Here is a 17,926-nt window from a genome sequence, read left to right on the forward strand (position 1 = left end):
GGCAATCAGGGCCAAAGGAACAGCTCTACACTTCAAACACCGTCCAACTACAGAAAACCTTCATGCCTAATGAGAAAGTCTACAACCTTCTGTTATCCATAAGGGAACAGGGATCAGCTTTGTCAGCAGCCAGACACACTGCTCCAGGACCTGATGAGATCCATTATGCCATGCTTCGTCATCTGTGTGCTCATGTGAAAGGACAGCTCCTATCTTGTTTCAATCAGACATGGTTTGATGGACAGTACCTCATTACTTGGAAGGAGACAATATTAATTCCATTCTGGAAACCAGGCAAGGACCGTAGCACTCCTAACAGTTACCGGAGTGTAGCCCTTACCAATTGTATGGGTAAGACTCTTGAACACATGGTCAGCTGCTGCCTTGTCAGGCTGCTCGAATCCCGAGGTCACCTGAGCCGCTCCCAGTGTAGTTTCAGGTGCTACCGTTCCACCCTTGACGTCGTTTTTGATATCCCATTGGCGACACCTTGTCTGACTGGAGAATGGGGTCCCCGAAGGCAGTGTCCTCAATGTCACATTGTTTGCCATCACTATCAATGGAATTTCCTCTCTAGTCGGGAGCTCTGTCAAATGCTCGTGGTTGTGCATGACTTTACAATCCTCTACCCTTCCTCTGGCCTTATAATGATGATGAAGCAGCTACAGCCGACCACTAGGAAGTTGGAAACCTGGGCCAGGCAACTGGTTTTCAGTTCGCATCCAAGAAGACTACATGTGTCAATTTTAATCATGCTCATTGAAATTTCAACCAACCAGTGCTCACAATGGGGGACAATATTTTAAGTGTCCAAGAAACTGTGCGCTTTTTGGGTTTATTACTTGACTCAAAATTAACTTGGCTCCCACACCTGAAAGACTTATGAACAAAGGGCTTCCAGTCATTGAATATTTTGAAATATTTTAGCGGAAAAACATGGGGGAGCTGACAGGTCATGCCTCCTGCAGTTTTATAGAGCATTTGTTTGATCACATTTAGGTTATGGCAGCATGGTCTACGGATATGCCCATAATTCCTGCCTCAAGATGTTAGATGCTGTCCACCATAAGGGCCGTCGGATATCGACTGGAGCCTTTCAGAAGTTCAGTGGGCCAACCCAACTTTGAACAGCTGTCCAGGAATCTGCGCCATTCGGATATGTGCTACAGACTGTCTCAAGGATCTGGATCTATCGTGCATCAAAATACACAGCCAGGGACCGAATGCACTGCCACCTTTGCGTCTTCAGAGGTTCAAAGAGATTTTAAGGTTGACACAGGACAAGATAACTTGTACTCCACATTATTTTTTTTTACAACTTTGTTTTTGTCCATTTCAGTATGTACCACAGTTTTATCGTTGTTTATACAGATAGAACCCAGTAAGAGAATGTCAGTTGTTCTGGCATGTTTCCTCTGACAGGATTTTCCGGAACAATTTACAAATTACTGATATCACTGTACAAGGTTTCTTGTCTGTTCTGACTTGCTTAGTGCACTGCAAGCACTTCACCAACTGTATGCAGTAGACCAGCTGATTCAGCTAATCCGTGACTCATTACAGCAGCTGCAACACTGTGGCAAGGAAGCAATCTTTTGCTGGGTGCCTGGCCACACCGGGATACAGGGAAGCGACATGGCCGACAAAGCTACCAAGGAAGCATGTGGGGATGGTGCTGTCTGTCAGTGTCCCATTCCCTTGCAGGCCACCATCACATTTTCTGACAAACACATCATGCGTCACTGGAAGATTGAATGATTGCAGGTGACAGAAAACAAACTACGGTCGCTCAAATCGACCACAAAGGCATTATGGACATCATGTCAGCCTCACTGCTGGAAGGAGGTTCTGCTTATTAGACTGCGCAGCGGACATAGATCTTTAACACGTGGCTTCCTCCTCTGACAGGAGGATCCATCACTCTGTGCAGTTTGTGCCATGCCACTTTCAGTTCAGCATATTTTGGCAACTTGTGCCCTATATTCGGATATTAGGGCAGCCCTCAGTCTCAGTGGAGATCTGCCCACCATCCTCATAGATACTGATTCCAGTGTTAAGAGTGGTGAATTTTTGTGAACTGTCAGGCATCATCCCTAAATTGATGGGGATGGGAGGCAGGCTTTAATACATTATAAACTGCTCTGCGTGTGGGGACGCAGGTTAGCATGCTGATTTTTTTGTCACAGTGCTGATGACAATGATTTTGAGCACCCCTCACTTCAAACCTCCATCATCATCATTGGTGCCTGTTTCACCACGTGCCATTTGGGTTCTTCCCTCAGACACCAGTTTCTCAGAACTCCGCTGGTGGGAACTAGCATTAAAACATACCCTTGGTTCTCTCCACCCACATGGCCTTAATTTACATTAATTTCTTCTGTCTCAGCATTTCTTCACAATAATTACTCCTTTCTTCACTCCATTTTAGTGTTCTACATCTTTCATTTTCTTAACTGTCTATTTTTTGCCATCCCCTCCCACCTCTGTTATGTACAATGCACTGAGCTTCTCACTCTTATTAACTCTTACACGATGTTTTAGTGGTAATCTCTGTCTTGCATATTACCCTGTCTTCGACCTTTAAACTCTAAGGTGCAGTCCACAACAGTCTGTATTTCCTTCGCATCGTGTCTAGTAAGTCTCCACTGACCTGCAGTTCTGGGTGACTTTTCTGAAATCTATCCATTTTCCTAGATCTCTCCAGTCCTTTTCCTTCACCCGTCTTCCTTCCCCTTCAACCCTTGTGCCTGAAGGAGCCACTGGCTCCGAAAGCTTGCCAAATTATAACCTTATTTTATGTGTGTGTTCTGCCACTGCTTGGTGGGTAGATTTTTTATCCCTCCAATTACATTAAGTATAGTTATGTGTCATTAACAGAATTTAAAATAGGTTATGACAAAATTGACTGATATACCTGCAAAAATTGTTGACAGATAGTTGAGAAATTATACAGGGCTATTACAAATGATTGAAGCGATTTCATAAATTCACTGTAGCTCCATTCATTGACATATGGTCACGACACACTACAGATACGTAGAAAAACTCATAAAGTTTTGTTTGGCTGAAGCCGCACTTCAGGTTTCTGCCGCCAGAGCGCTCGAGAGCGCAGTGAGACAAAATGGCGACAGGAGCCGAGAAAGCGTATGTCGTGCTTGAAATGCACTCACATCAGTCAGTCATAACAGTGCAACGACACTTCAGGACGAAGTTCAACAAAGATCCACCAACTGCTAACTCCATTCGGCGATGGTATGCGCAGTTTAAAGCTTCTGGATGCCTCTGTAAGGGGAAATCAACGGGTCGGCCTGCAGGGAGCGAAGAAACGGTTGAACGCGTGCGGGCAAGTTTGACGCATAGTGATGTGAAAGATTCAGTGTTTAAACCTCCTCTACCAAGAAACGTGCCAGAACTGCGAGCTCGCATCAACAATGCTTTCGAACTCATTGATGGGGACATGCTGCACTGAGTGTGGGAGGAACTTGATTATCGGCTTGATGTCTGCCGAATCACTAAAGGGGCACATATCGAACATTTGTGAATGCCTAAAAAAACTTTTTGTGTTTTTGTATGTGTGTGCAAAGCATTGTGAAAATATCTCAAATAATAAAGTTATTGTAGAGCTGTGAAATCGCTTCAATCATTTGTAATAACCCTGTATATTGTGTGTCCGAAGTAATAAGTAAGTGTATCTGATTGAATATGTTCCTTACGTAATTGATACATTTGACAGGTGGTCTACAATTTACTCTCACTTCGATTCAATTCACGTATAAGGGTGAAGACCTATACAGATGAACTTACGCCTATTGATTCAGTGTGTGAGGTGTTCAAAGCTGCCAACTGGTATGAGAGGGAGATCTGGGACATGTTTGGTGTGTTCTTTGCAAATCACCCTGACTTGCGCCGCATCCTCACTGATTATGGATTTGAAGGGCATCCATTCCGTAAGGACTTTCCACTAAGTGGATATGTTGAGGTAAGCATATCATTTGATTATAACTTTGATAGTTGCCATATTTCATTTACAATCATATTATAGAAAAGTTGTATATTAGCTGTTCCATTTCAGCCTGGAGCCTGGTGTAATTTATCTTAACAAATTAAGTCAAACTTCTTGTTTATTCAACATCTACCCAGAAAGCCCACTACAGTAGCAAAAAGTAGTAGAAAGCTGTATTGAATTCAATTCCTTTGGTTATTTTCTTCATAGTATTTTTATGGGTTTGATGTGTGTCCTTGGAGTCAGTGTAGTACAGCTAAAGCATGTCCATTTATCCAAAGAATCAGGCTGGCAGGAAGAGGGTTGTGTTTACTACATCTACAGTACCCACTAATTAATTTTGCCACCACATGGTGCCAAATGCAAGGACTTCATGGAACTGAGTCTTCAGTGACATAAGCAAAAGATTCATGAGCATGAGATTCACAATTGAAAATCAATTTAATATGCACAAAACATATATAAAAATTTAATCCAAAAAATCTGAAATGGGAATTTATGGTTGGTTAAAATCAGAATGTTCAAATAAGTTACAGGAATGCAGCTGGGTAACATCCTCGACACCCATTGACATTTGAACTAGCGAACAGTCCATCATTTTTAAGGAAAAAATGAACTAAGAGATCACTGTGCATGGCAACAATCTCAACAGCTTCCTTAATAACGTTGTGCAATAACAGAAAGGACACTCTTGAATCTCTCTTGTTTTATTCCACCTGTTTATCGGTCCCAAGGCAGTGTCCTGCAGTTGCAAGTTTTTTGGTTGTTGTAGACATATGTTAACTGTTCGATACTCTCTTCATCGTAACAAACCTGATGTAGACATTACACTGCATAGTCTTTTTTATTTGCTATAATCTCATTGGATTTTATTTCCGGTGGGAGTTCAGCTGTGTATAGTTGGGTACAAAAAATTACCTTACATTTTATGCAGCAGTCTAGCTCACCTGCACTACTCAGTGGAGATAACCCAATGCAACAATGTATTACCAGTGCACGTAAACAGGAAAGCTGGTCCATAAAGCCCACAGTGTTGTGAACAGCTGTAGGTAGTCGTGTGAAAGCTTATTTGTTTCAGTTCAACATTCCAAAAGTGAATGTTAACAATGTTTTGTTTAAACTGTTTCCAGTTGATTTATTTAAACATGTCTCATAGATAGGTATTTGAAAATACTGGAACACTGAAATCATTTGCATCAAAAGTATCAAAATAAAACATTCAGAAGCAGATTAGACCAAACATTACACCTGCAGATAATTAATAAAATCTGCAAACAGTACACAAATGATAAAACTTAAAATGCTATTTAATTTATAGAAGGGATACATCAATATACAATAATACTCTGGTAATACTCTTGTTAAGGGACCAGGCAGAAACCACATTTTAGCTTAGAAAAAGAGCATAAAAATACTTGTGTGAACACAGTATAATTTATCTGTGAGAGCAGGGTGTGATTTTATGAGTGTATTGCAGAGATTTTGCTGTATAACTGAAATCACTTGAGGTATTACTCACCTCAGCCGTATGGTAACCTCTGAGCTCCTTCCATCTCTGAATCTGAAGAAGAAATTTCATCAGTGGAACTGGCACCCTCAAGAATGATAAGTAGCTAATCAACGCCACAATCTCTGAAACCATCCAAGCACTTTTTATTACTTGTTGTTCTGGATCCCACCAGTGTTTGGTACTGACGTGCAACAGAGCTTCGAGCACTAATTTAAACGTGTTTGGTAGCTTAAATGTCATATTACTTCTTGTGACATATCCTTAACTTGGCTCCAAATAAATTCTGTGGGGATTCAAATTGCAGCGGTAACCTAATGACAGTGTGATCTGTAGACTGCGCTGTTTCAACAATAATGCACTAATCTAAAACATCAGCTTCAACCTGTTCCAGTAATTCAAGCTTAATCACAATAGGATTGTTGTGTGCTCCCTTTCTCATCAGCCAGTTTACATTGTCTTCCTTCCTCCAAGATTTTTGTGGCCTACACTCAACCTTAACACTATGACATGAAGCATTGTCCATAGTTATAAAACTGTTGGGCTCTAATTTGGGTAGAATATCTTTGAACCATTTTTGGAACACTTCACCATTCATGTCTTCATGATAATGCCCAGTCATTTGTGATACAAAAAACAGTTCAGTACAATCTACCTTCTTCCTTTTCCTGTTGGGAAGGAGTTTCTTCAGTACTCACAACGGAAGAGGTTCTTAGCACCCTCCTGATCTTTTTCCAGAATGGTGTATACAACTGAATGCTCCTGTACAGAAATATCACCACCAACACACTGAGTAACGGTGAAGAGTACATAGTCACGTAACAAAGGTTGATTTTCCTCCACACACTTCATCTGCTGTCAAGTGTACAACAGTGAATGTCATTTTGATAAACATAAAATAGAAAGAAAAGAAAGAAAAAAGTGAAATCGAACTCACAACCTTGCATATACAAATCAGTTACTGTATCCACTATGCTACTACATCTGTGTAGATTTGGTGATATTTTTATGATATTATACCATGTTTCTCAAATTTATTAAAAAGAAGGTGAAAATGTAAGAGTTTCAGCATTTCATGTACAAAGGAGAAATTGAGGGAGTATTTACAAACCACGTCCAACAAGCACTGATCAGAGCTAGCCATAATGTCTTGCACAGAATTGTTCAGAGAAAGTGATTATACATGGTGTAAGCATTTAGCATACTGATCAGCAAAACCATTGCTGTTTGTGAATACTTTACAATGTCTTAGTTTCATTAGTGATAGCATAACAAAAAAATCCAGTATATAAATAGGGTCTACTTCCAGTAGCTTAGTAATATCCATCAACTTGCTATGACTGCTGACAAATTGCCGTGCATGTGCTTGCTTACATCGGGATCATGCTTACGATGGATAGATATCTGTCATTCAGACTTGATGGTGGGATTGATGTATGATGTGACACAACTGCAATGAATACAGTAGACACCCACCTTACGCAAACCCAGATCATCCTTTACAGACCCTAAAAAGGCTCTGCTGTGCGACTGAAATAACTTTTGACACTCTAGTTCAATGCTGGGGATATGATACTGTTGTCCAACTAATACTGATGATGAACCTTTCCTCTCCTTGGCGAGTAACAGGCCAGCAGGTATAGCCCGTCCTGTTGCCACCTTGGCAGTAAACAGTAGCATATGCTGGTGAGCTTCCAATGTTTGTGTTGTGAAGTGTAGTATTTCTTTGATCATTGGAGTGTTGTGTGTTCATCAGCCGATGCTCTGAAGTTGTGTTATGGGTAAAATTCAGTCATCAGTTGCTTTGAATTGGAGAGCAACTGTGAGGGTCTGATTTTATATACCGTATTTACTCGAATCTAAGCCGCACTTTTTTCCGGTTTTTGCAATCCAAAAATCACCTGCGGCGTAGAATCGTGTTCAAAGTAAGTGGAAGTTATGAAAAAATGTTGGTAGGTGCCGCCACAACTAACTTCTTCCATCGAATATATGTAGCGCTACACAGGCATGCTTTGCACGCACAAAGATAAATACTGGCGCTGAAGCCTCTGCAACAGTAAATAAATTAAAAAAAGTGGAAGACGAGCTTTTTTGCTCCGCCGCGAGTTTCGACCGCTGCTTTTTCATACATTATCCAACGAAGTAAATACAAATTCCGTATTGTTCATCTTCGAATGTAACAGCATTTCAATGTACTATGAAAATCCGACTGGCAAGACTGTTTGGGATGTTTGTCAATATGGCCAACTCTACGTTCTGAATTTTTTCTACCTGTGAGAAGAGATGGTTGCTAATAGGAACTTTATGAATCGTGAATCACATGCAGTATTCTCTTCACCATAAGAATAATACGAATATAAACATTTTGCCATGTATTCTTTCGTGTCTGCCTAATAAACTACGAAACTAGAGTGAGACAACAGCAAACGCGGAAGAATATACATATCATCTCATGTTTATATTCGTATTACAGGTCTGTGTTGGCTGTGAGGAAAGGCATCTATCACTTTCCTTGTGGTGTTGATGGGAAAGCCAGTTTCGTTGCAGCTAACAAAGCATAAGTCAGGATTTGAATCCTTGTCCCAAGCAGCTGGCCTGAAAGTGCCTTGATCTTTGGCATCAAACACTAGATGAAGATTATTCTCTTCGATCCATTCTGCAAGCATGCTCCCATTTTCATCATTTTGAGAGTACTTCCAAAGTTCATGGTGACTATTGAAGTCTCCTATGTAAATTGCAGGATGTTCTGCTGTGTGTAGGACAAAATCAGGCCATGTTGTTTTGGGTGGTTTGTAAACATTTGTAATAGTAATGCCGTGCAATTGTATGACAACTGTATGTATATCTGCCTCCACGCTTACAGAAATCAGCGAAGCTTCATTTATGTTGTTATGGACATACGTAGCAATACCATACACCCCATGGTAAGTTACTCCAAGTGCAGAATATCCAGGAATTCAACTTCGGCTTCGGAATATTTCTTCGCTGGAAACATGAGTTTCTTGAATGGCGACGACATCGATTTGTTGTCCAGCAAAAATTTTGACAGGTAGTCACACTTTGCCCTGCTAATGCTTTCGATATTCAGTTGAAGGAGTCTGATAGTTGATCCAATGTTTCTTGTTCAATCCGTTGTTCAGCTTCCTCTCCTTACTTATGTTGCTTCCAGTGATTACCTGGAACTTCCGATCACTGTTAATCAGTCGAGCCATCATACCCTGCAGAACAATGGCTCGACTGATTAACAGCATGCTAAGTGATCGGAAGTTCCAGGTAATCACTGGAAGCAACATAAGTAAGGAGTGGAAGCTGAACAATGGATTGCCTCAAGGATCAGTTCTCTCACCCTTACTGTTCAACCTATATCTATCTGATCTACCTGACACTTCGTCCAGAAAATACTGCTATGCCAATGACCTGGCTCTAGCCGTCAAACACCAGGAAATGAAGACAACAGAAGAGATTTTAGCCAATGACCTGTCTGCATTAGACAATTACTTCAAAATCTGGAGACTCCAACCCAGTGTGAGTAAAACAGAAGTGTGTTGCTTCCATCTAAATAACCAGTTGGCGAACGTAAAACTGGAGGTAAGTTTCAGAGGCAGAATTCTTCGTCACAACTGGAACCCAAAATATCTTGGTGTCATCCTGGATCGTACACTATGCTTCAAACAACACCTTCTTAACTTAGTTCAAAAGCTGAGGACTCAAAACAACATCCTCCATAAGCTATGTGGAACTACCTGGGGATCTTCAGCAACCACCCTGCGAACTTCAGCTCTGGGCTTGGTATACTCAAGTGCTGAGTATTGTGCACCTGTTTGGATGAATAGTCATCATACAAGGCTTGTTGGTACCCAGCTGAATACGACAATGCGCATAATATCTGGCACAATCAGATCTACTCCAGTTTACTGGCTTCCACTGTTAACCGGTATAATGCCTCCTGATCTACGCAGATGTACTGCCCTTATGAGAGAATTCCACAAGATCTCCAGGAATTCTAACCTACCCGTGCATAGCGACCTGCCACTTTTAAATCGCAAGAGACTGAAATCAATTCATCCAACTCTGTGCGATGCCGCTGACATGGTTGCTAAGAATTTCAAACCACCTGAAGAATGGAAAGGTCGGTGGGAAGCAGTGACAGATGTGCACCTGCATAACATCTTCTCAGGTGCTAAACTTCCAAGTGGATTCGACTTACCACGCAAGACATGGTCTACTCTCAACAGAATCCGTACCAGCCATGGGCGATGCAGGGATGCTCTCTTTAAGTGGAAGAAGCTGCCTGATCCAGCTTGTGACTGCGGGGCTCCATACCAGACTGTTCATCACATTGTCAGTGAATGCAGGATTCGAGCCTATCATGGCGCCAAAGAGGACTTCCTGCTAGCAACTCCAGATGCAGTGCGCTGGATTGGAGGACTGGATATTCAGTTGTAAAGACAAACTTAAGTTTCTTGTGTGTCAGTATGTACATATGTATACGTAATTTCATGATATGTCTGTATTAGCCATACGCTAAATAATAATAATTCGTATTATTCTTATGCTTAATAGTGATTCAGTCAGAAATGAAGCACAGCAATTGACTAGGTTTTTAAATCTAATTTGACTCTAATTTCTGTGCAGAATGTAATGTACTAAAGAGGCGTCTGCAAAGATTTTCAAATGGAGAAAAATTTTCGCTAAACTCTCGTTCAGAACATCTATCATACGCAGTCTATTATTTGGTTCTTGTTGATCATTATCAAAGAAAGCAGCAGTGTAAGTAACAACAAATAGCAGTCTCTTGCCATTGTTTCGCTAATGAGACGATTCCGCTCTTTTTTTAAGCGGCGGTAGTGTGCACAAAAGCAACCCATGCCGCGAGCGGCGACAGGCCGTAAACACTCATTATCAGAATGCGACACACAATGCATGACACAGTACAGAAATGCATTTTCAGGTTAGAGTGACGTAAACACCTGTAACAAAGAGAACGGCACTTATCAGATTAAAGAAAAATAAGCAATCAATTCAAACTAGACAAAGCACGTGAAAAAGGAAGGGTACCCATATAAATATGGATGGAGCGCCTGACGCATAGCAATGGCTACCTGGTAAAGCTTAACTGCTAAGCTTACGACTGGAACCAAACTACTGTAGCTGTATTGTCATTCATTCGACCTAAATCGTGTCTCATATAACAATGGACCAAGTTTGTTTCGATTTGGAGGTGCAGCCTAAAACTTTTCTCTCCCCTTGAATTTCGAGTGTCAAATTTCAGGTGCGACTTAAGATTCGGGAAATTTTTTTTTTTTTTCCCCCCCCCTTGATTTCGAATCTCATTTTTCAGGTGTGGCTTAGATTCGAGTAAATACGGTATTTCTGGAGTGTGGACAGAGCAGCCACCGCATTTAACATTCCGGCCTGTGGTGCTGCAATTGGAAAGGAGAAAGAAAATGAGGAATAAGAGAATGATGAAATTCCACCAGGAGTAGCTCCTGGAAACACCAGGCTAGAAGTGAAAAGACAGATGGCTAACCAAGATTAACACATTCGAGCAGTACACAGTACACATACATATATATGGTTTTATCAGAGCAAGGAGTACCCTACTTTCAACAAGCATCTTCTCTGCTTCAAAGAAGTGGGGTTATTTAATAGGTGTAATTTATCATTTCAAAACTTTCTTTGCAGGCTTGGTTTCTGGCACAAAATATTTGACTCCGAATTTTATGATCAAGAGAAGAATCAGAGTGGCCTGGAGATGCCAGTATTTGCATGTCATGAAGAGCATTTTATTAATTGACATTGTTTTACTTGACAAGACACTGGTTAAAGGAACTGTGTAACCAATGGAACAACAAAAGCACCAATTGGCAAGGGTGATAAGACAGTTGTCTTTCCCAGTGGCTTGGTTTGTCACTTCATCTGGAATATTTAGTGATGTTTCATTCTGGAAAGCAAGGTGAAACATTAGGAAATGAATGCTACAGTTCTCAAGGGATGGTTTTTCCAGTTTTCTGCTCCAAAATGCTTGCCAAATTCAACAGTACTAAAGAGCAATGTGCCTGATATTGCTTCTGTATATTAATTAACATAGGTTCCCTGATAGACTGTTACAGACAACCCCCAGAAAATAGAGTTGTGACCTTCAGTTCATGCTGGCAGTGTTCCCCTCCACATGCTCCATGCAAAACTGGCACAAACGCACAGTGATCTTAGATGGATGTCGAAGAGCACATTTCACACTGTATTTCTCCAGGATACAACCAATCCTATTGGAAACACTACCTGTGTAAACCAGAAAAGCTGTAGGCTTATACATGGGACCTCATTATTCTTATCAATCATCCACCTCCCCACCCCAGAAAATGTCTTACCTTATTTGGTATAGAAATATTGTATGCCAATCTGAAAAAAGTGGTAGGAAATAGTCAAGAATGAATTACTGTTGGTAAAGTGTCAGCTTGGGTTGCACAAATAATACATATTTGTGCTTCACGTTTTACATTTTATGTGTGTGTGTGTGTGTGTGTGTGTGTGTGTGTGTGTGTGTGTGTGTGTGTGTGTGTGTGTGTTTGGCTTGCCAGTGTAAAACATGACATGAAACCAGCTAAATGCAAAATATGTACAATTTGCACTTTCGTTTACTTAAATTGATGTGTATATAAGCCAACTTTGGCTATGTTCTTAGTGTTTGAGTAGGATCAGATGTCAGACAACTTTGCCTTGAAACCTCATGTCCAAAAACTTAAAGTAGTTTTTACGTGCTTTTTTGTGTTTATTGCATCAAAACTCAAGTGTGTTTCATGTGTATTGTCATATTTTGCAGGCCACGAAAAATTTATTTTGTGCTACAGCTCAGTTGTAATCAGCATCAATGCCTTATACAATTTTAGCTATAGTACCCTCCTTTAAAGAATCATTCACCTCGAATTTCAGTGTACACCAGTATGACTTAACATATTTTTGAGAAGTTGAGTGTCATGCATTACCTATTTCATTGACTGTCATGATATAATGTAGCAGATATTGTAGCTAACATATTGTTATATCTAGTGTTCCCTTTCAACTGCATTGTATGTTACCTGCATTTATCATAAATTAATGCTATTTTCAAGTTTTTAATGACAATAGCCTCAACGTTTCAGGAGACTAATAACTTGTATCCCAGATTTTTCTGTTGCCTCAATAGAAACAACATTGTGTGTGCCAAATACTTCAGTTCTTAAAGAGAACTGATAATACTTCTAGCTTAGCATATCCATATGTTAAGAGAATCAGGAAGCTAATTTAAATGTTACTGGTTCACTATTTTGTAAAACATTGCACCAGCCAGAATGCATCCCCACTGAGCGTTATTCTCGAACATGGGACGAGTTGGTTGACGTTTGAAAGCAGCTGGGAATAGCACTGAGTACTGTCAAAAGATTGGGAGCTGCTGCGAATGGGTGTGTTGTGAGGCCTACCATGTACCAGATACACCAAAGGTACCTCAAGCACTATCCTCTCCTGTGGATCCTGTCCCCTCTACAGAAAGAATGGGATCTGTCAGTACTTGTCCATTGGCTGAGTAGCATGTCAGTGCTAGGGCTAAGTGCCCTGTACAGGGAAGACAGATGCCAGGGGTATCAGTGTAACAATGAGTTCTCCCTAACAAACAAGTTTGAGGTGCTGTCTTTTTCTGAGACTGAACCATAGAGACTTGCTTCACCTGTTGAGAAAGCTGGTATGACCTATGTCAAGAAGAGGCAAATGCAAAAGGATAGGGTCTATTAATCATCGACAGTTCAAATGTATGGTGCTATTGGAACACCTTAGGGCAGGCGTGGGCAAATAGCGGCCTGCGGGCCACATGTGGCCCACAGAGGGGTTTTGTGTGGCCCGCCAAGACATTTACAAAAATCGTAGGAAAAACAAAATTTCCCTTCCCTGCGCGACTAAAAAAATTGGCAAGCGTCTGCGCTGCTTGGAAGTGCTTACTACAGACAGATGTCTCTACAGTCACGCAACCAACCTAGCTCAATGTGGGTGCAGTGGATTATGGGAGCACTACCATTAGCCACCACGGGCATGGAAAAAAGCACTGTGCATCCTGCTATTGGCGCAAATTTATGCTCCACGTGGTGGCTGATGGCAATGCTGTATTTCTCCTGCGCCGAGTGAATAGTACGACGTTCAGAGCAATTTTCTTCTTTTTGGGTGGTTTACTTGTGTTTTGTCTGTGCAGCAGTACCACGGTTTTTTTAATTATTTTTTTTATTTTATTTTATTTTTTTTTTTACTTCAGTGCAATCATGACTCCTAAGAAGAAGCATAAAGTCGGTGATAAGTGCCATCTGTTTAATGAAGGCTGGACGGCCAAATATTTCTTTATTGATGCAGGAAATAAAGCCGCATGCTTACTATGCCATGATACAGTTGCCGTATTCAAGGAGTACAATCTGAAACGATCTGATGTTAAGTCCCATAGTGCTCAGAGCCATTTGAACCAATTTGAAACGATCTCACGAAACAAAACACAATGACTTTGGCTGCAAACTTTCAGATGAAGAACGAAATATAAAAGCAGCAGAGTTCGTGAAACACTTGAAGAAGCAACAAGCGTTATTTAGGAAGCAAATACCACTTCAAAATAGTGCTACAGAAGCAAGTTTCATGGTTGCCTATAACCTTGCTAAATGAAACAAACCTTTTTCGGATGGCGAGTTTATTAAACAGTGCATGGTAGAGTGTGCAAGTGTATTGTGTCCTGAGATTAAAACCAAATTTGAGAGTATTTTGTTGTCAAGGAGGACTATAGCGCAGTGCATTGATTTAATTAGTGACGAACTTGCAGACCAACTAAAGACTGTGAGCGAAGGTTTTGTTTGGTTTTCACTGGCAATGGACAAAAGCACAGGTATTGAAGACACTGCACAAGTACTCATCTTTATCCGTGGAATTAATGAACATTTTGTCATCACCGAGGAATTACTTGGTATAGTATCCATGAAAGATAGAACCACTGGTCAGGACTTGTTAGAACGCGTTGTTAATTGTGTGAAAACAAGTGGCTTACCCTGGAACAAAATGGTAAGCATTACAACAGATGGGGCCAGAGCTTTCTGTGGGAAAAATATAGGTATGGTGAAATTTTTAAAACCCAAGTTACAAGCCGAAGACACAGACAGTGACATTTTGGATTTTCATTGTATTTTACATCTGCAAGACTGCACTAGACTTAAAGCATGTCGTAGATCCTGTTGTTGGTGTTGTGAACACAATCAGAGCTAGGGCACTCATCACAGACAGTTCAAATCTCTTCTTGAGGAGGTGGGGGCAGAACATGAAGATGTACAAACAAATTTCGGGCTTGCAGCCGGTCGTCGTTCAGTACTTCGCACGATATTTCAACTGGGCACCTGCCAGTCATCTTCAGGTGAGCCGTCGCAGACTGACGAAAACGTCCTCCGTTTCGCAGTATATAGCGTACTGTAACTATTCTGCGCATGCGTCGAAAACTTGATAGTTGAACCACACTGCCCGCCGGCAGCGCCCTCGCTGGTGGAATAGCGGAACTCAGTCGCCCTCTGCATTGCTATTTGCCATGGCCGTCGACGCACTCTGTCGTCTTCGATTTGAGCAAATCTTGGAGATGATAGGATTCCATGCACTGTCCAGCTGGTAGCCGCTGTGACGGTTTAACAGATTTTCCGCCAGTCGTATTTCTACGGATTCTTTAATGATGGAGTCCCAGAAAGACGTTGCTGTGGACAAAGTCATTGTTTTCTCATACTCCATTGAATGTCCAGTAGAAATACAATGTTCAGCAATAGTGGACTTGCTTGGCTGCAAAAGGCGGGTGTAACGTTGATGTTCAGTGCAGCGTTCTTTCACGGTGCGTGTAGTTTGACCTATGTAAGCCATACCACATTGGCACGGTATCTTGTAAATTCCAGCCTTTCGTAGTAACAGATTGTCCTTAACTGATCCCACAAGGTCTGCAATCTTCGATGGTGGGCGGAAACCCACTTTTACCTGAAATTTTCGGAGGATTCTTGCTATTTTAAACGAAGTGTTGCCAACAAAAGGAAGAAAAGCTAAAGATTGTTCCGGCATGTTCTCCTCTTTATTCACTTCCTGCTTCTTAGTTTTAACTGTTAGTGCCCTGTTAATCTGCCGGATGGAATACCCATTTTCGCTTAATACTGTCTTTAGATGGGCGAGTTCTTGAGGAAAGCTATCTAGATCTGAGACAGTATGAGCTCTATGAACAAGTGTTTTAAGCAAACTCATGGTTTGCGATGGGTGATGGCAACTCGATGCTTGCAGGTACAAATCTGTATGAGTGGGTTTCCGGTAAACTGAATGCCCTAGAGAACCATCATTCTTCCTTCGAACCAGGACATCCAAGAAAGGCAAACAACCATCTTTCTCTATTTCCATGGTGAACAGGATGTTGCTATGAATGGAGTTGAGGTGATGTAGAAACTCCATTAATTTATCTTCTCCATGAGGCCACACTATGAAAGTGTCATCCCCATACCGCCAAAAAACTGTTGGCTTCAGGGCAGCTGATTCAAGCGCTCTCTCTTCAAAATCCTCCATAAAAAGGTTGGCCACCAAAGGAGACGGGGCTACCCATGGCGACACCGTCAGTCTGTTCAAAATATTCTTGATTAAACATAAAATAAGTTGAGGAAAGTGCGTGCCTGAACAAAGCAGTGATATCAACAGGAAACATGTTACCAATCAGTGTCAAAGAATCTGCAAGAGGAACTTTTGTAAAAAGTGAGACCACATCAAAACTTACTAGAAGGTCTACAGTGCCAAGACGAAGAGCCCCCAGTCTATTGATAAAATCAGCTGAGTTTCGTATGTGATGTGAGCACTTGCCTACGAAAGGTCTCAGTAAGGAAGCGAGATGTTTAGCTAAATAATATGTAGGAGCTCCAATGGTGCTCACTATTGGACGCAGAGGAAGACCCTCTTTATGAATCTTAGGAAGGCCATACAGTCTTGGAGGTACACAACCTTGTGGTCTTAACCTCTTGATGGTCTCTTGCGGTAAGGAGGAGGAATTTAATAGTGCTGAAGTTCTTCGTTGCACACGTCCTGTAGGATCGTAATCAATCCTGCTATAGGTAGAGTCACTTAACAGACCATACATCTTATCTTTATACACACCACGAGGTAACAAAACAGTTGCATTACCTTTGTCAGCTTTCAATACCACTACGTCAGGGTCCTCTCTCAGATTTCGTAATGCAGCCCTTCCTACAGAGGTTAAATTACTGCGTTGAGTAGGAGCCTTCAACAGAGCACGGCAAGTTTCCCTTTTTATTTTGTCTGCAGCATCCAAAGGAAGACGTCGTACAGCTTCTTCAACACCACTCAAAATACTTATTAATGGCGGTGCTGTAGGTGTAGGTGCAAAATTGAGTCCCTTGCTTAATACAGACAGCGTAGCGTCATCCAAATTCTTCTCCGTGAGATTGACAACGGAACGTCGTACCATTATCCCTTCTGGCGACGGCTTCTGTGGCAACAGTTGATCAAATTTTGATATCTGCCGACAGTTAGAATCATTGTGGATCCACTCGAACTTGGCCGAAGTCACTCCATCAACCCAGTCCCATGATACAGGAGAAAGATACCTTGCAACCTTCAGATGTAACTGGTAAAGTTCTGCTGAAATAGCATCTAACCTTCGTCTTGTATAGCAAATCCTCTCCTTGACAATAGCATGACTAGCCTTCTCAGTAATCTTCCGTGCAGTAGCGGTCTTAATGAAATGAGTCACTCTAGCAAATTTTGGTATAATGCCATGGTCCCGACATCTCAATAAAAAGGTTAATGAACTTAAAAGCTTTGCTCTTTTACCATGTAGCTTCTCGAAACTTCGGATATGTGAGGCCATCTCCTCCCCGTAAAGGCGTCTGATGTGAATTTTAAAATTTTCCTGGCGAATTGACTGTTCAAACAAATTTCGGGCTTGCAGCTGGTCGTCGTTCAATACTTCGCACGATATTTCAACTGGGCACCTGCCAGTCATCTTCAGGTGAGCCGTCGCAGACTGGCGAAAAATTTTTAAATTCACATGAAGTTGTAATTTACCATAACAGTGTGAGGTGGTTGAGCTTGGGCAAAGTATTAAAGAGAGTCTGGGCATTACAGGATGAAATTATTTTATTTCTGGACACTAAGGAAATATCTCATGATTTTGTTGCAAAAATAGGATGTGAAGAGTGGAGATATGAGATGATGTTTGCAGCTGATATTTTTGAAAAACTGAATGAGCTGAATGTGACATTGCAGGGAAAGGGGTTGTTTGCTCATGAAATGTGGACACATGTCAAAGCATTTAAAGCAAAACTAGGTCTGTTTGCAAGGCAAGCAAATGAAGGCAAATTTTGTCATTTCCCTTTACTAGGGAAACAGAA

General features: G+C 41.3%; 1 protein-coding gene across 1 annotated transcript in view; it reads left to right on the forward strand.

The window, feature by feature from the left end:
• LOC126481639 (NADH dehydrogenase [ubiquinone] iron-sulfur protein 3, mitochondrial-like) overlaps positions 1 to 17,926 on the forward strand; it is a 69,052-nt gene that overhangs the window by 47,496 nt on the left and 3,630 nt on the right. Inside the window, exon 4 of the mRNA XM_050105538.1 lies at positions 3,734 to 3,979. Coding sequence (XP_049961495.1) covers positions 3,734 to 3,979 — 246 coding nt within the window. The remainder of the gene's footprint in view (positions 1 to 3,733; positions 3,980 to 17,926) is intronic.

Source organism: Schistocerca serialis, chromosome 5, assembly GCF_023864345.2.
Source record: "Schistocerca serialis cubense isolate TAMUIC-IGC-003099 chromosome 5, iqSchSeri2.2, whole genome shotgun sequence".
Taxonomy (NCBI): domain Eukaryota; kingdom Metazoa; phylum Arthropoda; class Insecta; order Orthoptera; family Acrididae; genus Schistocerca; species Schistocerca serialis.